Source organism: Carcharodon carcharias, chromosome 14, assembly GCF_017639515.1.
Source record: "Carcharodon carcharias isolate sCarCar2 chromosome 14, sCarCar2.pri, whole genome shotgun sequence".
In the NCBI taxonomy this organism is placed as follows: Eukaryota; Metazoa; Chordata; class Chondrichthyes; order Lamniformes; family Lamnidae; genus Carcharodon; species Carcharodon carcharias.
This window is the reverse complement of record NC_054480.1, coordinates 109,781,029-109,806,653: the sequence shown is the minus strand read 5'-3', so window position 1 is coordinate 109,806,653 and position 25,625 is coordinate 109,781,029. Positions and strand designations below refer to the sequence as shown.

At 42.7% G+C, this 25,625-nt stretch overlaps 1 protein-coding gene across 1 annotated transcript; it reads left to right on the top strand.

Moving 5' to 3' along the window:
- The first annotated feature begins 13,551 nt into the window (after positions 1-13,551).
- On the top strand, positions 13,552-25,413 carry LOC121287577 (procathepsin L-like). Its single transcript, XM_041205505.1, has 7 exons — positions 13,552-13,669; positions 15,576-15,691; positions 17,184-17,378; positions 19,969-20,190; positions 21,586-21,754; positions 22,103-22,208; positions 25,212-25,413. The coding sequence occupies exons 1-7, from the start codon at positions 13,552-13,554 to the stop codon at positions 25,411-25,413; spliced, it is 1,128 nt and encodes a 375-aa protein (XP_041061439.1).
- Positions 25,414-25,625: the final 212 nt, after the last annotated feature.

Genomic DNA, 25,625 nt, shown 5'->3' with positions numbered 1-25,625 from the left:
TTTTGGCTGAGAGGCTGTGGAGAGTTTGGAATGAGTTAGGTTTTGATGAGGGTGAGGTACTTGACATTGATGTGTTGAAGGAATAAGAGATAGGGGAGGAGAACAAGGCTGGGCTGTGGTATTTGAAAGGGGTTTTGCCTGTGATACAATGTTGAAGTTTATGGAAATTATTATCAGCCAATTTGCTAAACAGACTCTTATATTTTTAATTACAGAGGAACAATAAGTGCTTATTTAGTAGCTCAAAGAGTGGCACTAAAGTTAAAGGATTCAGAAGGATTAAGAACTATACTGTGAAAAAATTAGCTGCATTAGTGGCAAATGTTGGACCAATTTCAGTACTTATTCGTTCATCACATCATTCCTTTAAATTTTACAGATCAGGTAAAGAAAATTCTAAACTTTTATTCATTTACCATGGTTCAGATTCTATCTCACAATCTCCCTGTGCAAGTCATCCATGCAAGAGGACCAATGGGGTAACACTCCATCTTCAGGGATATTCTAAACATCTTCACTTTGCTACTCCTCTCTTTTGAAATTCCCTCTTTCACCAGGCCAGTCACCTTCCCTAACCACATCCTGTTTGGGTGACCTTGGGACAAGTTGCTTGGTGAAAGATGGCATATGAGTACTAAATCATGTTGTCTGACCTTCCCAATCTTTAATAATGTTATTTCAGATATGAATTTGGAGTTACTTTCATGTATAGTACTATCCTCCATTTTACAGGTATCTTTGACGATGTTGACTACAACAATCAGAATATTGATCATTCGGTGCTCGTGGTAGGGTATGTGGATGAATATCCAAAAGGCTATTGGATCATTAAAAACAGGTAATTTATATCTACAAATTAAGAACATCAGGCATAATGGGAATCTTTTGGATCTTAGAGATTATATAGAGGGATGCTGGCCAAGAAGGTCTGGAAATCAATTATCTGATGGTGAGGAAGGATTAAGGAACAGAGGCTTGAGTTTGGCCCTCCTAACATGATCATGAAGGCGAGGCCAATTACCAACCAATGCAATAAAAGATATGAATGAACACTATACAATCTTTACAACTTGATTCTTTTATATTGGATTGCACGTGGTGCGATAAATATAATGAGACTAATTAAACTTGCCCCATTGCCGTGTAAGCTCTCTGCCTACATAGCAGTCTCTCAACTAACTGGCACTTACCATTAGAGTACTCTCACAGACTCTATGTGTTTATTTATTCACCTAGAGCCTCTCAGCCTCACTTTTGTTGAGTAGTAAGTGAAATCTCTGTCTCTCTGGCTGCCTCAAATTGATTTAGCCAGGAAAAGATGAGAGACAAAAACTGATCTTTGATTCTTCCCTCGACTCTATGTACTGAGAATGGTCCTGACTAGCTGCTAATCACTGTTTCCACCTTGAGTGTACACTCCAGCCCACTTCCCAGGATGTGAAAGCTCACTGTATTGTTGGCTTAGCTATGTCCTCTGCTATGCAATTTGAATGACAACTATCCTTCCATTATGGCTGCAAGCTGGCTGCACTCAATTATCCCTCATTGTCTCAAAATTAATCTGATCTGTAAGATTACACAAACATGTTGGCTTTCCATTTGGTATTTCACCTAATTATCCTAATAATTTTTCTAGATGGATTGTATGACTCCAGAAGCAAACTCTATGTAAAGTGAACCTGATTTCCAGTTGATAACATAATTTAAAACCAAGTGCATTCAAGCCAAATTAAAATGTTGTAAATATTACAGAAGCAAGCTTGCAAGGATCCTTACTCTATTCATTTTGTATATAATTAGGTTGGTTTTAGATATTAACAAATAGTCTTGCTTTTCCAGCTGGGGAACTGCCTGGGGTGAGAGTGGCAACATACGCTTATTGATGGGCAAGGAGCTGTGTGGAATTACCTGTTGTGCTTCATACTCTATAATCTGAAGAATTTCGACTTCATTAACAAAACAAAAATGGAAGAAATTATTTTAGATGTCGTAATGTATTTAGCAACTATTTGATATTGTAACTGAGCTTCCAGTTTCTTGATTAAATCTTTATTAAAGACTCTATCAATTCTAGATGCAACATGGAACAACCTCACCTTGTCTTCAAGTGCATTTTTGAAAATGTTGCAATGTGAGCTGAATTTTGTTGCTGTGCTCTTGGATTATTTGAATGGCGCTACTTCTAATCAATAAAAGAAAGTTTCAAATAATTTGACTGTCATTGTCTCTTCCTAGTGAGGGAATGCAATACCTGCTTGAATAAAGAGAATTGTAAAGAGTATAGTATGTGATCATGTGAGTGGAAGGATACTAGATGGCTCAAGTGAAGAAAACTATCTCGAGAGGCTAAATGGCTTATTTTTGGGCTGGAACATTTTATAATTCTGCAATAACGTTCAGAACCATACAAGTCACTTTCCTCCAGCTTACGCTTATAAAGTAATTAACAGGATGAGAACAGTGTTGGTAAGGTCATGCTATTGCCTATCCTTAATTGTGATGAGAGGCTAGTGATGGATCTTTTTGAGAGGTAGTCCTCCTATGATGATTTTCAGGGTGATCGCCAGCCTTTTGACCCAGCAATGATGACGTCATTGTTCCGCCAGGGTCACTCAGCTCCTGACCTCATTACAGCCTTGGTCCAAAACATGGACAAAAGAGCTGAGCTCAAGAGGTGAGGTGAGAGTGACTGCCCTTGACACCAAGGCAGCATTTGACCAAGCGTCACATCAAGGAACCCGGGGAAAAATGTAGTCAATGGAAGATCTCCAATTGTTATAGTCATATCTAGCACAAAGGAAGATGGCTGTGGTTGTTGGAGGTCATTTATCTCAGTTGCAGGACACCACAGCAGAGTTCCTCGAGGCAGTGTCCTAGGCCCAACCATTTTCAGCAGCTTCATGAATTGTCTACCCTCCATCATAAGGTTAATAATGGGGATGTTTATTGATGATTGCACACTATTTCAGCACCACTCGTGACCCTTCAGATACTGAAGCATCTGGTGCCCATATACAGCAAATCCCAGACAACATTAAGGTTTGGGCTGATTAGTGGCAAGTCACAATTTTGCCACACAAGTGCCAGGCAATGGCCATTTGCAAAAAGAGAGGATAGAACCTTCTCCTCTTGACAGTCAATGAAATTACAGTCACTAAGACCCCACTATCAGCATTCTGGAAGACCAGCCATATAAGCATGATGGCTACAAGAGCTGGTCAGAGGCTGAGAACTCTGTGGAAAGTAACTTACCTCCTGACTCCCCAAAGCCTGTTCACCTACAAGGCCCAAGTCAGGAGTGTGATGGAATACATTCCACTTGCTGGATGAGTGCAGCTCTAACAATGCTGAAGAAACTGGACTGCACCCAGGACAAAGTAGCCCCCACTTGATTGGCATCACATCCACAAAATTTCACTCCCTCCACCACCGATGCACAGTTGCAACAGTGAGTAACATCTACAAGATGCACTGCAGGAACTCACCAAAGCTCCTTCGACAGCACCTTCCAAATTCATGACCTCTACCATCTAGAAGGACAAGGGCAGGAGATCATGGCAACACCACCACCTGCAAGTTTCCTTCAAAGCCAGACATCATTCTGACTTGGAACTATATCAGCGTTCCTTCACTGTTACTGCATGAAAATCCTGTAACTCCCTTCCTAACAGCTCTGTGGGTGTACCTACACCACAGGGACAGCAGCGGTTCATGATGCCAGCTCAGCATCACCTTCTTAAGGGCAACTTGGGATGGGCAATAAAAATGCTTGTCTAGCCAGTGACACCCACGTCCCGTGAAATAATGAAAAAAACGATAGCACATTAAGAATATGTTTTAAATCTAGTTTAAATTTGCTGCAGAAATGAGGTGACAATTCTTGGAACATACCACACAATCCAGAAACCAATCAGAGACTGCCAATCAAGTGGCTCAGAAGAATTAAGCACAACAGCAGTTGCCATGCAGCCAAAGTATAAAATCAGGCTGAAAACCCTTATCGTGGTGGTGTCATCGGGATTAAAACAATCAACAGAATTCATGCTGGAAGTGGATCAGTCTTAGTCAGATTGGATCCAGTTAGCCTGCAGTCAACCTATTCTGACTAACGAGGGGATGACTATTTTAAAACACTCTGCATTGTTTTCAATTATTAGTTTTGGGCGATAGAGACATTGGATTCGAACATTCTCTCGAACATTGCATATATTGCTAGGCCAGGATGGTGAATGGAGGTGGTGGTGTGCTCATGGTGTTCCTGCTGTGTTCTTTCATTTTGGAAGAATGTGTGAGGCTAACATGTGACATTGAAGGAAGTGGGGTGATTTGATGCAGTGCATCTCAAAGTTAGTTGCTGCCACTATACGCTGATGGTTATTGAACCACAGGAGTGTTGTTTAAATGACTGCTCTGTTGTGGATGGTGTCAAGCCTTTTGAGTGTTGTTGTGGCTTCATGCATCAAAGTGAATGAAGAATGTTCCATATTACTCATGAGTAGAACCTTGTACATGGTGGAGATGGTTTGACAGTTTAAGATTTAAACCGCTTAAACTAGGCGACAAATTTTTACTCAATGTACATTTGCGTAATGGAGCACATTTCAGTTCGACAATTTAACTAATTATTTACTGAATCCATAAAATGTCGTAAGCACTCATGCTAAATGTCTGATAAAAGATAGATTCATGCTTCATACAAAGATGAAGAGATTTGCAACTTTATCATGTCTTCATTTCAATTGCTTTGTATACTTAATATACTGCAGCATCTTACCAAAGCTCCATCGACAACACCTTCCAAATCAGCAATCTCTATCACCTAGAAGGACAAGGGCAGCAGATGGCACCCCTGATAACATCGACAATAGCTTGTATTATAACACCTTTAATGTGGTAGAATGTACCCAGTTGCTCCAAAGGAACAAAATGAAATAAAATTTGACACCCAGCCAGGGAAGCCAAGGGCAGGTGACTAAAAGTTTAGTGAATGAGCATCTTAAAGGAGGAATTAGGAGTCTGCTGTGGCATTTCCACTTGGATAATGCGGTCGTAAGGAACCTGAATCCATAACAACTAGTGACTTTAACTGCAGCATTGTGATGAAAATGGGCAGCAATATTGCTATCCTGAGTCTGTTCTATGAGATACAAAATATGATTGAGAACTACTTCATATGTTGTCCCTTTGGTTAATCTGTAGTCAGCCTTCCAATTGATAGTGCAAATTCCCCATGTCAGCAGGGTAGGACAATTGAGGATCATGGTGGCTTTGATCCTCAAAGGACAATGCTGTGTCTAAGATGCAGTCAACCTCTGTTTTCTCTGTAGCTGACAACAGTTGCTTTTGCCAGCAGGACTCTGCACTATTCCAGTCTGGATCCAATGGGTGGGTCATCCAGCTGGAGATGGAATTTGGGGCAGAACTGAATGTATCGTTATTGATTTGAAATTGCTTGCTGGTGGGTGGTGGGGGGTGATGGTGGGGTTGATGGGGGTGCGGGAATCAGTCTCCAGCATCCCCTGTCTACATCAAGCACTGTGTCAGGTGGAGTTCCCAGGCTTCCTGTGGGAAATGTCTTCCATTATTCCCACTTGGGTGACATCAGACCTTGCAGCACGTGACGGCTAGAATCAACCCTGCATTCACACCTTTGAGTTTTAAAGTGTGGGTACCATCCTACACCAGAAGCTGGTGAACAATGTGTAAGCTGACATTTCAGTGTAGTACTGAGGGAGAACTGCACTTCCAGAGGTGCACCTTTCAGGTGAGACATTAAACCAAAGGGATGTCAGTCATCTCAGGATGTAAAAAGATCGCATGGATCAGACAACAGAAGAGTTTTCCCATAGCACTGTCAGTAAGAGTTCCCTACTGTATCCTGTGCATGACAGTTGTGCTTGACATATTGTGTAAGGGTCAAATGATGGGTTATTTGGTAAAGTAGTCGATGATGACAATGAAGTCAGTACCATGAACATGAAAGAGATTGGATGCCATTTTGGACCAAGAATGCATAGGAAATTAATGTGGAATCAGTGATTCTTTGTGCTGACTTGGCATTTTCTCTTGACATTTCATGCACTTCTTGGAAATGACCTCAATGTTTTGTTCATACCCTGCCAATAGACTGTCTTTCGCAGGTCGGCTTGTCTGATTTGTGCCCACTTGTGAGTGATGGCATTGTTGAAGAATATCAATTTGCAAATATTCTAATATGATGACCGGCTTGCCTTTAAAATGGACTGTCTGGGAGATGTCTAGTTCATCCTGGTAAGGCCAAAATGGCCTCACGTGTTCATGAACATACTAAATCCAATCAGCACATCATTTAGTGACAGTTTTCCACAGTTTCAGGACTGTAGAATATTTTGCTGTTTCTTCTTGCAGCTGCTGGCATTTGCATTGTGCAAAATGCACCAGATCAGTTGACAGACTTGCATTCTACTACAAGTGTAATGTTGAAGCTCTTTTGAAACTGCCAATTTTGTGGAAAAACATTCTGGATGTTTTGATGTGAGGTCAGAAATTGAGGTTATAGCAGCAGTTTTTGAGATTGATCGGCCTTTTGAGGTCTAGCTGATTCCATGGATTGTCACTAGTGCAAGGCCATGGCATGGTGGTAGACCTTCACTCGCTCAGCTTTTTGTTTCTACGATGTAGAACATCTTTGACACCCAGGACAATTGATTGTACTTGCACTCCAAGATGGTGGATCCTGCACATGGACTAAGTGAACCGTTGTAAGCTGAAAGTTGTGAGGTAGTAGGTTTTGCCATGGCCTGCCATGTCTGAAGATATCTTCCATTTAGAATTTGCAGAAGGAATATGTTGGCATTTGCCCTGTGTCAATCTTCGCCAATAATCAGCAGTTGACAACTTTCTTATGACAGATAATTTTAATCTTATCAAATACTTCAGATAGTGAGATGGCATCCACGTATTCCATGAGATTGGCAGTGTGAAACATGTGTTTTCCACTCTTTGCCTCATCATGCACATCATTGTCATGTTTTGGTTTGTTAGTCACCTTATGTACATGTTCCTGACGAGATAATGGATGGTCATGCTTATTACTTGAAGGTAGCCATTGTGTACGGTCTGTTTGGATCAGTGCATGGCCGGATCAGCATTTGCCTAGTGCACTGCTACTGCCAATGGACCATTCTGCCACATCTTTGCAGGATTGCTGGAAAGCTGGGAAGTTCCTTGGAACATGCAGAAAGCCTCGCCTTCCATATGTTATGCTAGGTTTGGGTGTTCTAGTGAGTGCTTCAATAATTGGGGTTGTACTGAGGACCTGTAAGTTTCATCGACCTGCGAGGATCACCTTGTATTTCCGTCTATCCTTGAGTAATTCTTCAATGCTATACGTCTTGGGCTTGTCTGTAACACTTCCAAGGGAGTGGGTGGGATCATCAACACAACAATTCTGTCTCCATTTGAAAAATCACAGTACGTACCCTTTTCTCTTATCTGCTGACTAAGTGGTCTATGGGTTCTGCAAGCTGTTGTTGAAATGACGTGAACACTAGTTGATGAATATTGAAGTTTAACTTGATTTTGAACCAGTCTTCCAATGTAATCCATGTCTTTTGGGGATCCTTTAGCTCTTCGTCCGTTAATCCTGACATGTTCAGTCTGTGTGGACCTTCATTCCCAATTGCTAGGCAAACTTTTATAGCTTACTTGCCTGAATCAGACACACCTCATTGTGTAAGACTGGTCAGGGTGGATCATGTGGTCCAGCACGGTGCCAAGGCGAGAAGACATGGCCCTGGCGAAGATTTTATAGTCCGTGCTGAGGAGGGAGACCAGGTGCCAGTTTTTAAGGAGGCGGAGATTCCCCTTCTTAGGCAGCAGGGCGATGACTGCCCTGCGCCATGAGAGGGGCATTTCCCCGGTTGCGATACTATCCCCTAGGGCCCCCGTGTAATTGCTCCCTAGGACATCCCATAACGCACTGAAGAACTCCACGGTCAGCCCGTCCAGCCCCGAGGACTAGCCTCTAGAGAGGCTGCTGAGGTCTCTGAGGGGTCAGACCCCCCAGACTCATGGCGAGACAATCGTTCCGGCATCCTCCGGGCCAACCTGCGGCAGATCCTACCACTGAACTCAGCAAGCATCCTCGCTGGGCGGATCAGGAGAAAACAAGGCAGTGTAAAAGGCTCGGGCTTGAGCCCTGATACTCTTCGGATCCATGAGAAGGGATCCTTCATTGGCCAGCAGCGTAAGGAGCTGCTGACAGACCAAGTGCCTTTTTTCCAGCGAGTAGAAGATGGGGATTCGCGGTCTAGTTTCTTGAGGAACTGGATCCGTGACCTCGCATATGTGCCACGCGACCAGAAGAATTGTAGTCCCCATATTGCGTTCTACTTCTCTTCGTATGCCTGTCCCATGTCCGGCTCTGCATTGAGCTGACCGAGACATGCCGCCAGGTCAAGCACCTCCTTCTCCAATTCCTCGACCCTGGATTTCCGCTTTTGTCGATCCCCTTGCGTACATTCCTGACAGAAGACATGGACATGAGCCTTGCCCACGTCCCAGCATAGCCTCAAAGAGGGGAAGCCTCCCTGCTTCCTTCTCCAGCCGGCCCAGAAACGACAGAATGTTTCCAGGAACTGCTCATCCTCCAGCAGCAGGTTGTTAAAGTGCCAGTACGTGGACCCCGTCCGAGCGCAGAATGGAGCGAGTTCCGCCCACACCAGGCGGCGGTCTGAGCAAGGCACCTGTTACACGGAGATCGACAGGACACAGGACACGAATGCCATGGAAATGTAAAGTTGGTCGAATCTGGATGCTCAGACCCCAGGGGACACAAAAGTGAACAACTTGCAGTCAGGATGGAGATGACGCCGGACATCCAACAAGTCGAAGGACCGAGCAGGTCCCTCAAATTACTCACACCTAAAGCGTGATGCTGGGCACTGTGACGGTTCCTGAGAGTTACAATCACCCCCAAGGACGATGCACTCACCCATGTCAATGGAGTTGAGATGAGTGGGCACTTCTTCAAAGAAAGTCGCTTGCTGCTGCGATCCCAGGGGAGCGTACATATTCACAAAGTGAAGCACCATGACACCCCAGGAGCACAGTAAGGTGCAGCAATCAGCCTGGCACTGGCTCCTTGACTCCCAAGATCTACGGCTGAAAATGTGGGGCAAGCAAGATAGCCACCCCGCTAGAATTGGAGGCTAGGTGACTCATGTAGACCTCCCCCTCACCACTTTGGGAGCCACTTAGCTTTGTCTCCTAGAACGTTAATGGTTTCCTGCAGGAAGAACACCTCATACTCCCATCCCCAAGGATTGAGATGTTCTGGAACCTGCGCTGTGCTTCTCTGCTGCCGCTGATGTTGAAGCTGGCTATGGTTGCCTTCATGTCAGAAGCATAGCGCTCCTGCCATCATCGACTCAGTGCTGGAGGGAGGGGAGGCCCGAGTATCATTTCACACACTCAGGAACCCAACAAGGAAGTCATCCAGCCAGTGCTTCACATTCCTGTCCAGGTCCGGCACCCTCTCTGCCTTACGGACAGACCAGAGCAGCAGCAGCAGCTCCGAACAGTGCTCAAGGCCAGCTGGACTATATTGCAGCCACCAAAGGTTAAATTCTTTTTCATGAGATGTGGGCATCACTGGCGAGGCCAGCAGTTGTTGCCCTTCTCTAATTATCCTTGAACTGAATGGCTTGTTATGGAATTATAGAGGGCACTTAAGTATCAACCACATTATTGTGGCATATAAGCCAGGCCAGGTAAGGACAGTGAATCCCCTTCCCGAAGGGACTTCAGTGAACTGGATTGATTTTGACAATTTTTTCATAGTTGCCATTTTAACTTGTTAAATGAAAATTCCACCAGCTACAGTGGGGTTTGAAATGTTGCTCCTGGAGCATTAGCCTGCACCACTGGATATGTGATCCTGTGACATTTCCACTACCCTGTCTCCCCTGCTGTTGGATATCAGAGTCGCCACAGGACCTATGGATATTTTTAAGAATTTAACTAAGTGTGAAGGACTAAGAACTCACACGGTAAATTTTTATAAAATATATATAGATATCCTCATGGCTATTTCCAAAATGTTAAAAAAGGTCCTTAAAATGGCTGAAACTGTGTCTGTTTGTGACCCCAGAACAAAAGAAGCCACTTTGCAGTTTCGGAAATCTCACACCTCATTATCTCTGAGGAGCTACTAACCATCACCTGGGGACTGCACAACCCAACTTCAAAGGGAGATACATCGAAGGGCCTTTGTATTTGCTAACCCAGGCTGGCCAGCAGTGATGGAACATTTACTAATAGAATGGCCTCTCAAACATTGCTTTTAACCCATAATGGCTAAGAAATTATCAGCCTGGACACCAAGCCAATTTCCAAATACTGGATAAACATCCTTTGTTGAAGACATTGTGGAAAGGTAAAGACACATGACCTAGGCCTGTGGCTTGTTGAACAAATAACATTGCCTTGCTGGGCTGAATAGCTTAATCTGCTGTTTACTGTCTAATTGGCAACCTCACAGAAAGGACCTCCGCTCAGGTTGAACACCTGGCTCCATCCATACTGCTTCTGCAGGAAATTATGCACTATTGCCAACAAGACTGATTCATTAGGTTTTGATTCTGGACACTGGAACCCATGTGAAACAATATTCCTTTTCTCTGTGGTCTCTGCACTGTAAATCTTTCTTTTTGCCATCCCTCTCTTTACAGCCTGAATGTGGAGGCAATGTGACAATCCTCCATTTGCATTTTGAGTGTGCAACTAGAGCACTAAAGCAACCCTTTGAGTTTATCCTATCTTGAGTTTGCTGTGGGGTTATTAATAGAAAATTGGATTGCATCAAAACTGAGGGGTTGGAAAATATGCCGCTGCTTGTAAAGAGGGAAACAAATCAAAAACATCTTTCTGTTTATGGATAGGTGGTGGGAGGAGAAGTTAATGCTGTTTAAATTAACTCCCCCCTCCTGCCTGTAACAAAAGTAATGTATAAAGTACTTCATTGGTTGTAAAGCAAATTGAGACATCCTGCGATGGGAAATTGCACAATAGAAATGCAAGTTCTTTCATTCTAAAGTAGTGAAGTCAATGAGGAAATTTGGATCCAATAAGCTAGTTCATGAAGTTCTCCTGAGAGACAAGAGTACAGTTGGAGATAAGACATTTACAGCCCCATTTTTCTGCTGATGATATGAGTAGTGTGACTCTGGACTGAATTTTTTGTCCCTGCTAGACCCTGGAAAAGAAGTGAGAGGGTGGACTATAAAAATAGCACCTAGGCAGGTTGGAAGGCCTTCCCTCTTTGTTGAGGTGTTTCTGCAGCTGCCGGCTGCTTTGTAAAAGGGCCCCTCCCCTTCCACCATTGGCAGCTTGGCCACCAAGGCCATTTTTTATTTCAAATGTTAAGAAATAAGAGGGCACTTCCATTTTGAAGCACCTCTGCTTCACTTATCTTGAATGGCATTTTGCACCTGCTTTCAAGGTCCAAGCTCTCTGATTGGCCCTCTTGCTTCAATGATTTCTTTCCCTCTTTACAAGCATTGTCATAGAGTCATAGAGTCATAGAGGTCTACAGCACAGAAAAAGGCCCTTCGGCCCCTCGTGTCTGCACCAGCCAAACTTACTATTCTAATCCCAATTTCCAGAACTAGGCTCATAGACTTGTATGCCATGGCATCGCATGTGCTCATCCAAACACTTCTTAAATGTTATGAGGATCTCTGCCTCTACAACCCTTTCAGGCTGTGGGTTTCAGATTCCCACCATCCTCTGGGTGAAAAAACTCTTCCTCACATCCCCTCTAAACCTCCTGCCACTTACCCTAAATCGATGGCCCCCTGGTTATTGATCCCTCCATCAAGGGGAACAGTTCCTTTCTATGCTCCTCATAATTTTATACATCTCAATCATGTCCCCCTCAATCTCATCTGCTCCAAGCAAAATAACCCAGTCTATCCAATCTCTCCTCATAACTAAAACTCTCCAGCCCAGGCAACATCCTGATAAAACTCCTCTGCACTGTCTCGAGTGCAATCACATCCTTCCTTTAATGATTCTCATGATAATACAAAGGGGACTGGTGAAGATTTATTCAGTGAAATGAGAAACATGTTGGAAAAGAAAAAAACAAATTGATTTTGTTAACTCTGCTGCTGGTACACACTCAAAGAGCTGAATTTGCAGCCCTAGTGCGGAGATATTGCCAGTGACTGTCATCACATTATGGGCTACTGGTGATTGTAGAATCTGTACATACCTGTTAGCTGAAAAATCTCACCTGCTGAAGGCAGTGAAAATTGGATAATTGCCATAGACACAATCCTGGGAATGAAGGCATCATGACAAAACTCAATGCCAAGAATCTTCGAAAGCTCAATGGATTTTCCACAAAGAAAGTAGCATCTTGCATCATGAAAATAAGATTTACATCAACTCTTTATCTTTTAAGATTGTTATTAAGACCATGCAGGGTATTTATGTGTAATTTGTGTGACTGATGGCTGGAAGTTACAGGTGGCAGATTATGTTAGATAAAAAACAAACCAAGATAATGCTTCAGGCCCCGTGAACTAATTGGTGGAATTTAGGAGGCAATTAGTTTATTTTGCATCTTCTAAAGGTGTATAAACCCTAGTTCAAACTCCAGTACAGCACAAACTAGTCCCAAATGCTTTGTGTCATTTAAAAAACAGAGGTGTCCTTGTGAGGTGGGTAAAATATAATCTCTATTCTATGTACTGTGATTGAATGGTCTGATGCTAATGTATAAGTAATACACTGAAACAACACTGAATGATTTAACAGTGTAACACAGCAAAGAATATCAGTTTCATTGGTAGAATTATCTGGACCACACTATTGTAATTAAATGTTATGTAGGAAAAGAAATTAGATTGAAAACTGTTTGAGTAGAGAAATTAATATACTGTAAATAGATTAGCACTTCCATAGATAAGCAAATAGTGGAATGTCACACAATCAACAATATTTTCTAAATGGCGATACATTATCTGGACAAATTCAGTGGGAATCACAGATTCCTGACATCAATGTATTACTGACTGGGACCTTTGCGGAAGTCAAATCTGAGGCTAAAGGCAGCTCGGTCTCTCCCCAAGTTTATCTTCAGGTCCCACACCAGTCACTGAACTTTACAATCTCTGCAACTGTGTTTCCAAGGTAAGTAAAAATTGTTGGGCATCTGGGAATTGACCATTTTAACGTGCATAATGAGAAGAGGCGTTGTAAATTTCACAAACTGATTCTCTCCTCATCTGAATGAATTGGTGATACATATTCTTTCTACAGTTGTTGTTTGAAACAATTGAAGAAAAGTCCTACACCTTTGTCCCACTCTGTTATTATTCCGCCAAAAAATGATGAGATCATACAAAGAATATTGCTTTATTTACAGGACATCGAAATAACAAGGGTAGGTTTGTCAGATTATGCTCTAGCATTACCTCTCCCCGTTCTTCTGATTTTATTGCCCATAGCATCTCACAAAGAAAACCAACCTTGTTGCAGGTTTGACGTGTTCAACGTTTCACCATGGTATTTTTCCTTGTTGTAACGTACATCCTGACTGTTATCTCCATGGCCTCGACAAACCCAATCATTGACGAGAAATGGGAAAGCTGGAAGCAGGAGTATGGGAAGAGCTACCCTAGTATGGAAAGAAACCTAAGCTAATTCTCTAATAGAGCACTGAGGGACTACTACATTGTTTTGAGAAGGTCAATTTGAAATGTGGAAGTCACCCCCCCCCACCTCGCACCTGTTAATATTGTTCAGTAAGAGCCATAATCGAAAAACACAATGTCCTTCCATGGTGATTTAGATATTAAACACCAATCAATACCATGGCAGTTATTGACCATTTCTTTGCGTCAAATTTGCAAAACACAAGTAATGGATTTTTTATCAGTTCCTCTCAATCAAATATTGCGAAGACCAAAGCCATCATCTCCAGTCCCAGAGCTAAAAGCACTGTTCTCTAGCTACCAACTCCATCCCCACCCACCCCACTAGCAGCTGTCTGAGGCTGAACCAGACTGTTTGTATCCTTGTTGAAATATTTAATCCCTAACTAATCTTCTGACCACATATCTCTGCCATTACTAAGACAGCCTACTTCCACCTCCTTTACATCGACTGACTCTGACACTCTCTCACTTCATCTGCTGCTGAAACCCTCATTTGTAACTATGTTACCTCAAGACTTCCCTATTCAAATACACTCTTGGCTGGCCACGTTATATCCTCTGTAAACCAGAGGTTATCCAAATTGCTACTGCCTGTATCCTAACGTTCACCAAGTTCTGTTCACCCATAACCACTCTGCTCACTGATCGACTTTAGTTCCTGGTTAAGTAATGTCTCAATTTTAAAATTCTCACTTTTGAATTCAAATCCCTCAATAGCCTGGTCCCTCCCTATCTTTGTAATCTCCTCCAGCCCAACAACCCTCCAAGATATCTGCTGCTTCAAATTCTGGATTGTTGCACATCCCCAATTTTAATTGATCCACCCTTGATGGCCATGCCTGGGTCCCAAGCTCTCAAATTCCCTGCCTAAACCTCTCTGTCTCTCTACCTCTCTTTTCACCTTTAAGATGCTCATTAAGACATACCTTTTTGACCCAGCTTTTGGCCATGGGACTTGATATCACCTAATGTTACTCACTGTCAAATTTTGCTTTAACTCTTCTACATATGAATACAAGTTGTTGTTGTTGGAAGCAGCCAATCATGATATGACAAATTAGGATGCTTCCACAGTTGTCAGGAACCTAAAGTTGGACTTGACCATGCAGCTTGAGGAAAATGGGACTCTATATCTGCAAATGTGAGCCTGGGGAGGGGCAGAAATGGGGATTCTGGGACCTCCCTCACTGATACTGCTGAAATTGACAGGATCAGAGGGAGATCCATTAATTATTATGTGAATGGAAGGTTCTCACACCACCAGAGTTAGATTTATGGTGCCTGTTCATCCAAATCTTGCCTGGCATCATGACTTGATTTAGCCAAGTGACTATTCTATATGTTATGTATTTTGTGAGAACGAAAGTTGGTGTCATGTAAAACCTTGCTTCAGATTTGAGAAGTTGTATTTTTCCCCCGGCTTCTTTGCTCACAGTTTAAATCCCAAGGTTATTCATTCTTTATTGAAATGAGCCATGACTATTGTCTTTTATCCCATGTGTTTTACCTAATTATTTCCAAACGATCTCTTGAAACTTCTTTGGTTTCTCCTTTCCTTTCTTTGCTCCTGACAGTTCTGATGCTAGCTCTGGCCTAGAGATTGTATCTTTGGGCCTTCTCACCTCCAAATTTAATGTTGTTGGTCTTGACAATGCATGCCCTTCTGTCACTCTACCTTGTTCTACCACTGTAGCTAACATCAAGTGGTGCCGCCAACTATTTGACCATTCAAGTGCTTTCACTCATGGAAGGAATCTATTGTCTCCAACTTCAGTATCTTTTTTCTACTTGAAGGCAAGCAATAACATTGGGTATTGGATTCTATTAGTATTTTACTATAATGACCCAATCTCTTTGCATTGGAGGAAGATCAGGCCAGGAGGGAAATTTGGCTGGACAACCTGGAGAAGATTGAAGCTCACAATGCTCAGTATCGCCATGGAAATTCTATGTATGAAATGGCCATGAATCGCTTTGGAGACTTGGTGAGTCTTGCAAATAATGTCAGATTTGCTGGTTTGATACTGGACATGATGGAGAGTAACTTTATCCCAGTTAAGCCAACCTGCCTTGCTGGAAAGCATATATCAGCTGGAATTATTTCTATTTCCATTGGTCCAGTTGTCATATCTAACTAACATATCTAACTTCATGTGGACAAAACATTTCAATGAACAATCAATCATTCAACATTACTACACCCTGCAACGGTTCAATAAGGGGGCTGACCTGGGTAATGATTGTGGTCTTGGCGTAAATGGTCACATCCTGAGAACAAATATTAAAGAAGGAACTTGGAATTCTGGAAAAAAATCAGAAAAGTCTTTGTAGACCATCTGGCTGCTTTGAAAACCTAATTTCTCTCAATCATCCACTCCCTCAATCATCTCCCTAAATCTCTCTTCAACTTTTCTGCAATATTTGCCTCCACTGACTTGGTGGGCAATCTAAAGCATACATTTCCGTCACACCCCACCCCACCACCGCCCCCACAACCCTCAACACTCAACACTGTGTAAAATAGTTAAATCTAAACTGTCTCTCCATCTTTTATGCTAATTTGAGCCCAGTCTCTTGGTTCTACGATCTGTGACAATCCCATATGTATTTTTGGATTGAATGTATCTTTTTCTTTAGTATTTTGAATACTTGAATAATAACTCCCTGAGGCTTCTCTCCGCCAGAATAAAGAATCCTGGGCTCTTTAACCACTTCTTCTCACTTCAATGTCTGAACCTACCTGTCAGCTTGTTTTCCCTTTTCTGCATTGCTTGCAATGCTTTGTTATTCTAGCTGCAAGACTGCACCCAGAATTATACACTTCAAAACAGCTCCATATACAACCACTTTTCACTTGAGCCAATTACTAACCCACCTCAGACGCTTGGCTCATATTTGATGCCTCCTTGACTTGTGGGCTAGTTTTCTGTGCGGCCCACTGTCACAAACCTTGTTTAAAATCAAACTAAATCACTTCCACTTCCTTCAAATCTCGCAGAATCTTGATAATCAAGAGCTTTCTGCCATAGTGTCCCACTCACTCTACAGAGCTTCCATTCTATATGCATCTAGGCTAGAAAGTTCCATCTCTGTTATCATCAATCATGGCTGCAAATGATAAACATAATGGAACAATGTGGAGCTACAACTGTGCAAACAAATAGATTTTGGCTTTGCATTTTTTATAGAAATAGTCTTGTTGTAATATGCCTTTAAGGGATTCAAGCATGACCCACTTCCCTCTAGCGTTGTCATTCTGCAATCAATTTCACTTTTGCTTTTCAACAGAACATACAGCAGCCAGCTCTGCTGCTGGTGTCTTCAAGCTTTCTACCTCTGTATAAATGTTCCCACGTGCCTAGTCTAAATAAAGGAAGCCACAGCTTGTTTACCAAATCCCTTATGAGTGATTGGCGCTTTAATATCATTATAACAACACAAGTCTCATAGTAAGCATTCTTCAACTATTTCCTCTAGACGCCAATGGAGTTTGAGCATTTGTTCACTGATGCAAGGATTTCCGAAATGGCAAATTATACAGAAGTTGCGTTGTCAGATTTTGGAGGAACTGGAAGAAATCACCAGATTTTGGATGAAATGGAGGACCTTGCTCACTTTCCCAAAGATGTGGACTGGCGTCGAATGGGCTATGTTAGTAATGTAAAGAACCAGGTAACTACTACTTCTCACCATTTCTGTTCAATGCAGGTTAGTTGCTAAGTTTGAGTTTGTTGGGCTGTATTCTTGTTTAATATTTTGACTCCAGGGATGATTATTTTCAAGCTTTTATCATTTTCAACCACCTTGTGTTTCAAGAAATTGGAACTGTGGCAAATAGCAGAGGGAACAATTCATGGGTGCTGTTATTCTAAGAGCCCGTAGGTAGCGATACTAAGAACTGCAGCAGGCAATTGGGGTCTAAGTGTTTGATTCAGATTGCTAACAGAGAAACATATTCTCATCAGGAGAATTTTCTCCCCATTGTGGCGTGGGGAGGGGGGGTGGCGGTGGTGCAGGGGGAGGTGGTTGGGTGGAAGCAGGTGTGGGCAAGTACGCTGCCAATCGCCTGGGTGCTGCCATTTTGAGTGGGTGGGCCGATTAAGGCCTGCCCACCGTGACACACACCAGGATGTGCTGAGTGCTCCCTTTGCGGGCGGGTGGAGTAGACTGAGCTGGGGCCTGTGTTCTTTTGTGCATAATCGCGAAAGAGAGCAGAAATCTCCCCACGGCACAGAGCTGCCTTAGGGAGATTAGTTTGATTTTTAAAAATTTTATTAAAGAAAAAAAAAATTTTTAAGACATGTCCCCTCATATGACAGTGTCACATGAACTGGGACATGTCAATGAACTTTAGTAAAAACTTAATTTAATATTTAAATCCTTCATGAAACTTCATCCCACCCGTGGATGAGGTTTCATGATAAATGCGAAGACTGCCTGGGCTCTTCACTTGCCCGCGAATCTTAAGGCTGGACGGGCAGCTCAATTAATTACTTTAATTAGTTTTTAAATAGAGCATCAGAATGACGCACGGTGATGTCGAGAAATTCTCCCCCTGGATGTTAATAAGGATACATACACATTAAGGGTCTTCAGAATTTTCCAGTGCCAATGTTCCGCTCTAACACTTCACTTGATTGGCATATTTTCAAAATCTGTATGAGAAAATAAAATAATCAATGCTGATTTACAAGAGGACTTTTAATACTTTCATGTTATGAAATCACATGGTTCAAAAAAACAATGATAAGGAGCCAATGTGTTCTTGCATAAAGTGTGTGCAACCACAAGATTCTGTGCATCGAATTTTACCAGGTTTGGGGGGGGGAGCGTATTGCTTGCATCCTGGATGAAAAATTGGCTGGACACCAACTTGCGTTAAATAAGTCCGCCCTGCTGCGCTAATAGGCTCTGGGTGGCCTTAACAACAGGGAATGGAATGACTGTCCCTGAGTGGAAGAAGTCCCAACCTGAAGAGCCAATTAGATCGGCTGGCAGTCTGAGCGAGAGAAGTGGGTGCTGCTGGGACTGGAAGTGTCAAGGACTCCGGATAAGATGAGTCTGGGGTTTCTTTGTCGGGAAGGGATTGGATGCGCTAGGGAGGAAGCGTGAGGGGATTGAGGGGCAGGTTTTGGGTGCCAAGGTGGGGGAAAAGGCAACGTAAAATCATATTTGTGGGGGTGTTCCTCTGATGCATACAGGGAACCCCTTGAAGATGGACCCCGCCCATCCTAACACTCCTTTCAACAAAATTGGTTAAAAAAATACCTCCTCACTTTTGCCTGCCTTCCAATGCTCAGGGTATTATGGTAATGGAGGTGGATTGAGGCCTTAATTGCCACTTAATTGGGCAGTTAAAAACCTTAATAGGCCTAAGGGTAGGTGGTCTAGTGGGTGCCTGTATCATTGGAAATGGGTTGGGTATAGGCCGTGGGCTAGCCACCCATCATATTTTATGTGCCCCCGCAACTGCCATATTTAACGGAGGGTGGGGGTGGTGGGGGGGGGGGGTGGGGGGGTGGGGGGGGGGGGGGTGCGGGTGGGGGGGTGGGGGGTGTTGGGGGGGTGGTTGGTAGGGGGTGGTGTGGGGGGGAGGGTGGTGCGCGGTTGCAGGGAGACAAGAAGGCGCTGTAAATCCAACCCTGTATCAGTCTGCTCTGTGCGGTTCTTACTTGTGGCAATTTCTCCAGAGGGCAAGGTTACCCTGGGGATTAATTCTTCGATCCAGCAAGAATTGGGACTTTGGGTTGGGAGGACAATTGAAATTGAAGCCGTGGAGTCCCTTAAGCATGATGCGACTTGCCCGATTTCACCACATTACTGGGCTTGAGAAAGTATAGAGGTGGCATGGATGAAAGCCTTGTGATCATCTATACTCCTTGGCCACTTGTGCTTTCTCCTCCTCACTTACACACTGTAATTCACCTGCTTCTTGATTCTCAAGCTGTGCTGCTGAACTCAAATTATGGTGAGAGGAGCTGGACTGTTGTGTTCTGCCACTTGGGCAGGGTATGGACCATGAGTTGAGGTTTGGACACCCCAAAGTGAATGGATATTCAGGTAAGGGCAATAATCTGCAGCTGAATATTTTGCAGAACAGATTGCATGTCCATTCTCTCCCCCTGGAGTGTATATCAGCAAGCAAGGCAAAGATATAGTCAACCATCGGAACTCTTTATTAGTTTTCATTCAAAATAGTGAAGATCATGAAGAAAAGATTTAAAAATTTTGGCATTTGCCAACTTATCTGTTTTTCCCTTAGGGTTACTGTTTATCCTGCTATGCGTTTACTGCAGTTGGAGCTCTGGAAGGTCAGTTGGCCAGGAAAACGAACCAACTTGTAGACCTGAGTGTACAAAACATCATTGACTGTTCTGATGGATATAAGAATTATGGGTGCAATGGAGGCTTGCCATACCGTGCCTTTGAATACGTGCGAGACCATGGCATTCAATCTGATCAGTCATACCCGTACCAAGCAAAGGTACACTTGCTGCACACTGTACACTGATTGTCTTCCTTTCCCACAGTTAAACAGGGCTGTCATAAAGGCTGTTCTGAAAGATATTCTGGTTTAAGGTACAGCTTCATTTAGCTTTTACAAAAAGTGTTTACAGAAGTTGCCTAGATCCGAGTGTCCTCATGCAAAGTGGCAAGCAAGTGACATTTTGAATATCAACAGTAATGTCCTTCATTTTTAAAGTGAATTGGTGGAGTAATTAGTCCATTGTCTTTCCTAACAGAACTTGTCTCTCCCCAGTAATCATTTCTCAATTATAGCACCTTTCAATGATGCTCACTCCTTGATGAATCAAATGCTGTGAAACATTAACTAGGAAGAGTTAAACTTGTGAGAAAAAGGAATTCATCAATTGTGAATTCTTGAACATGAGGGACCTCCAAGTTATGGCAGGCACGATAATTTGGGTTGACTTTTCCCCTGATGGGGGAGAAGTTGGTGGGCGGGCACGTTTGGGCGAGCTTCTGACCAGTGTCCCTTAAGGGAGGCGTGGCGCCAGTTTGCGTGGGCAGGCCAATTAAGGCCCACCCAACGTGACATCTCCAGGGATGCGCTTTGCACACCCTGTGTGGGCGGGCTGCAATGCCCAAAACCGCGAGTGCGCTCTTTCGTGCATGCGCAGGAAGACCGCACTCATCTCCTTGAGGCTAAGTGCAGCCTCAGTGAAAACGGCTCTACATGTAAAAAAGCTCAAAATATAAAAATAAAATTTCCCTTACATGTTCCCTCATGTGACAATGTCACATGAGTTGGGACATGTACATAATTTCAAACAAAATTTAGTTAAAATTTTTAAAACCCTACATGAACACTCATCCCACCTGTGAAGATGCAGAAAAGCAAAGGGGCTTAGAGAGAGGGAGAGATTCAAAGTGGAAGGGCTGGGTCCAGATGGGCCTGACAATGATCGGTGAGTGAAAGGGACAGGGGAATGCACAGGATCCAAGTGATGGATCTTTCTTGGACTCGAACTCAAGTTCTGTCGAAGGGTCATGAGGACTCGAAATGTCAACTCTTTTCTTCTCCGCCGATGCTGCCAGACCTGCTGAGTTTTCCCAGGTAATTCAATTTTTGTTTTTGTTTTGGATTTCCAGCATCCGCAGTTTTTTTGTTTTTATCCAAGTGATGGATGATTGGTTTAGGAATTTTCAGCTGAGAGGCTGTGGAGAGTTTGGAATAAGTAAGGTTTCGATGAGGGTGAGGTACTTGAAATTGATGTGTGAAGGAAGAAAAGATAGGGGAGGAGAACAAGGCTGGGCTGTGGTATTTGAGTGGGGTTTTGCCTGTGATACAATGTTGAAGTTTATGGAAATTATTATCAGCCAATTTGCTAAACAGACTCTTATATTTTAATTACAGAGGAATAATGAGTGCTTATTTAATAGCTCGAAGAGTGTCACCAAAGTTAGAGGATTCAGAAGGATTAAGAACTATACTGAGAAAGAATTAGCTGCATTAGTGGCAAATGTTGGACCAATTTCAGTACTTATTCGTTCATCACATGATTCCTTCAAATTTTACAAATCAGGTAAAGAAAATTCTAAACCTTTATTCATTTACCATGGTTCAGATTCTATCTCACAATCTCCCTGTGCAAGACATCCATGCAAGACGACCAATGGGCTAACACTCCATCTTCAGGGATATTCTAAACATCTTCACTTTGCTACTGCTCTCTTTCGAAACTCTCTTTTTCACCAGGCCAGTCACCTTCCCTAACCACATTCTGTTTGGGTGAACTTGGGACAAGTTGCTTGATGAAAGATGGCATACGAATACTAAATCATGTTGTCTGACCTTCCCAATCTTTAATAATGTTATTTCAGATATGAGTTTAGAGTTACTTTCATGTATGGTACTATCCTCCATTTTACAGGTATCTTTGAGAATGTTGACTGCAACAGTAAGAAAATTGATCATTCAGTGCTCGTGGTAGGGTATGTGGATGAACATCCAAAAGGCTATTGGATCATTAAAAACAGGTAATTTATATCTACAAATTTAGAACATCAGGCATAATGGGAATCTTTTGGATCTTTATATAGATTATATAGAGGGATGCTGGCCAAGAAGGCCTAGAAATCAATTATCTGATGAGGAAGGATTAAGGAACAGAGGCTTGATCCTAACATGATCATGAAGGCGAGGCCAATTATGAACGAATGCAATAAAAGATATGAATGAACACTATACAATCTTTACAACGTGATTCATTTATTTCGCATTGCACCTTGTGCGATAAATATAATGAGACTAATTAAACTTGCCCCATTGCCGTGTAAGCTCTCTGCCTACATAGCAGTCTCTCAACTAACTGGCACTTACCATCAGAGTACTCTCACAGACTCTATGTGTTTATTTATTCACTTAGAGCCTCTCAGCCTCACTTTTGTTGAGTAGTAAGTGAAATCTCTGTCTTTCTGGCTGCCACAAATTGATTTATCTAGGGAAAGATGAGAGGCAAAAACTGATCTTTGATTCTTCCCCTCGACTATGTACTGAGGATTGTACTGACCAGCTGCTAATCACTGTTTCCACCTTCAGTGTAAACCCCAGCCCACTTCCCAGGATGTGAACGCTCACTGTATTGTTTTTTTAGCTATGTCCTCTACTATGCAATTTGAATGACAACTATCCTTCCATTATGGCTGCAAGCTGGCTGCACTCAATAATCCCTCATTGTCTCAAAACTAATCTGATCTGTAAAATTATACAAATATGTTGGCTGTTCCATTTGGTATTTCACCCAATTATCCTAATAATTTTTCTACATGGATTGTATAACTTCAGAAGCAAACTCTATGTAAAGTGAACCTGATTTCCTGTTGATAACATAATCTAAAACCAAATGCATTCAAGCCAAATGAAAAAGTTGCAAATATTACAGAAGCAAGGTTGCAAGGATCCTTACTCCATTCATTTTGTATGTAATTAGGTTGGTTTTAGATATTAACAAATAGTCTTGCTTTTCTAGCTGGGGAACTGCCTGGGGTGAGAGTGGCTACATGCGCTTACTGATGGGCGAAGACCTGTGTGGAATTACCTATTGTGCTTCATACCCTATAATCTGAAGAATTTCAACTTCAACAAATATGCGGAAGAAGTATTTTAGATGTCGTAATGTATTTAGCAACTATTTGATATTGTAACTGAACTTCCAGTTTCTTAACTAGATCTGTATTTAAGACTCTATCAATTCTAGATGCAACATGGAACAACCTCACCTTGTCTTCAAGTGCATTTTTGAAAATGTTGCAATGTGAGCTGAATTTTGTTGCTGTGGTCTTGGATTGTTTGAAAGGTGCTTCTATTAGTCAATAAAAGAAAGTTTCAGACAATTTGACTGTCATTGTCTCTTCCTAGTGAGGGAATGCAATAGCTGCTTGAATAAGAGAATTGTAAAGAGTACAGTGTGTGATCATGTGAGTGGAAGGATACTAGATGGGTCAAGTGAAGAAAACTATCTCGAGGGGCTAAATGGCTTATTTTTGGGCTGGAACATTTTATAATTCTGCAACAACGTTCAGAAACATACAAGTCACTTTACTCCAGCTTACAATTATAAAGTAATTAACAGGATGAGAACAGTGTTGGTAAGGTCATGCCTATCCTTAGTTGTCATGAGAGTCTAGTGATGGGTCTTTTTGAGGGGTAGTCCTCCCATGATGATTTTCAGGGTGAACGCCAGCCTTTTGAACCAGCAATGATGAAGTCATAGTTCCGGCAGGGTCACTCGTCTCCTGACCTCATTGCAGCCTTGGTCCAAAACATGGACAAAAGAGCTGAGCTCATGAGGTAAGGTGAGAGTGACTGAACGTGATATCAAGGCAGCATTTGACCAAGTGTCACATCAAGGACCCCTAGCAAAACTGGAGTCAATGGAAGATCTCCACTGGTTAGAGTCATACCTAGCACAAAGGAAGATGACTGTTGTTGTTGGAGGTCATTTATCTCAGTCGCAGGACACCACTGCAGGAGTTCCTCGGGGTAGTGTCCTAGGCCCAACTATTTTCAGCAGCTTCATGAATGGTCTACACTCCATCATAAGGCCAATAATGGGGATGTTTATTGATGATTGCGCACTATTTCAGCACCACTCGTGACCCTTCAGATACTGAAGCATCTGGTGCCTATATACAGCAAAACCCAGGCAACATCCAGGCTTGGGCTGATTAGTGGCAAATCACAATTTTGACACACAAGTGCCAGGAAATGACCATCTGCAACAAGGGAGGATACAACCTTCTCCTCTTGACATTCAATGACATTGCAATCACTAAAACTCCTCTATCAGCATTCTGGTGGACCAGCCATATAAACGTTATGGCTACAAGAACAGGTCAGAGGCTGGGAACTCTGTGGAGAGTAACTTACCTCCTGACTCCCCTCAGCCTGTTCACCTACAAGGCGCAAGTCAGGAGTGTGATGGAATACTTTCCACTTGCTGGATAAGTGCAGCTCTAACAATGCTGAAGAAACTTGACAGCATCCAGGACAATGCAGCCCCCACTTGATTGGCATCATATCCACAAAAATTCACTCCCTCCTCCACCAATGCACAGTTGCAGCAGTGAGTAACATCTACAAGATGCACTGCAGGAACTCATCAAAGCTCCTTCGAAAGCATCTTCCAAATTCATGACCTCTACCACCAAGAAGGATAAGGGCAGTAGATCATGGCAACACAACCACCTGTAAGTTTGTTTCAAAGCCACATATCAGTCTGACTTGGAACTATATCAGAGTTCCTTCACTGTCACTGCTTCAAAATCCTATAACTCCCTTCCTAACAGCACTGTGGGTGTACCTACATCACAGGGACTGCAGCGGTTCATGAAGCCAGCTCAGCACCACCTTCTTAGGGGCAACTAGGAATGGGCAATAAAAATTCTTGTCTAGCCAGTGACACCCACGTCCCGTGATTGAATGAAAAAAATGATAGCACATTAAGAATATGTTTTAAATCTAGTTTAAATTTGCTGCAGAAATGAGGTGACAATTCTTGAAACATACCACACAATCCAGAAACCAATCAGAGACTGCCAATCAAGTGGCTCAGAAGAATTAAGCACGAAAGCAGTTGCCATGCAGCCAAAGTATAAAATCAGGCTGAAAAACCTTATCGAGGAGGTTTCATTGGGATTAAAACAATCAACAGAATTCATGCTGGAAGTGGATCAATCTTAGTCAGGTTGGGTCCAATTAGACTGTAGTCAACCTAGTCTGACTAACCAGGGGATGACTATTTTAAAACATTCTGTATTGTTTTCAAGATTAATTTTTGGGCGATAAAGACATTGGATTTGAACATTCTCTCGAACATTACATATATTGCCAGGCCAGGATGGAGAATGGAGGTGGTGGTGTGCTCATGGTGTTCCTGCTCTGGTCCTTCTTGT

Coding starts and splice junctions, on each gene's coding strand:
- LOC121287577 (XM_041205505.1), top strand. CDS start 13,552: ATGGTATTTTTCCTTGTTGTAACGTACATCCTGACTGTTATCTCCATG. Junction 17,379..19,968: donor TTAGTAATGTAAAGAACCAG/GTAACTACTACT, acceptor TTTTTCCCTTAG/GGTTACTGTTTATCCTGCTA. Junction 20,191..21,585: donor CATACCCGTACCAAGCAAAG/GTACACTTGCTG, acceptor TTTTAATTACAG/AGGAATAATGAGTGCTTATT.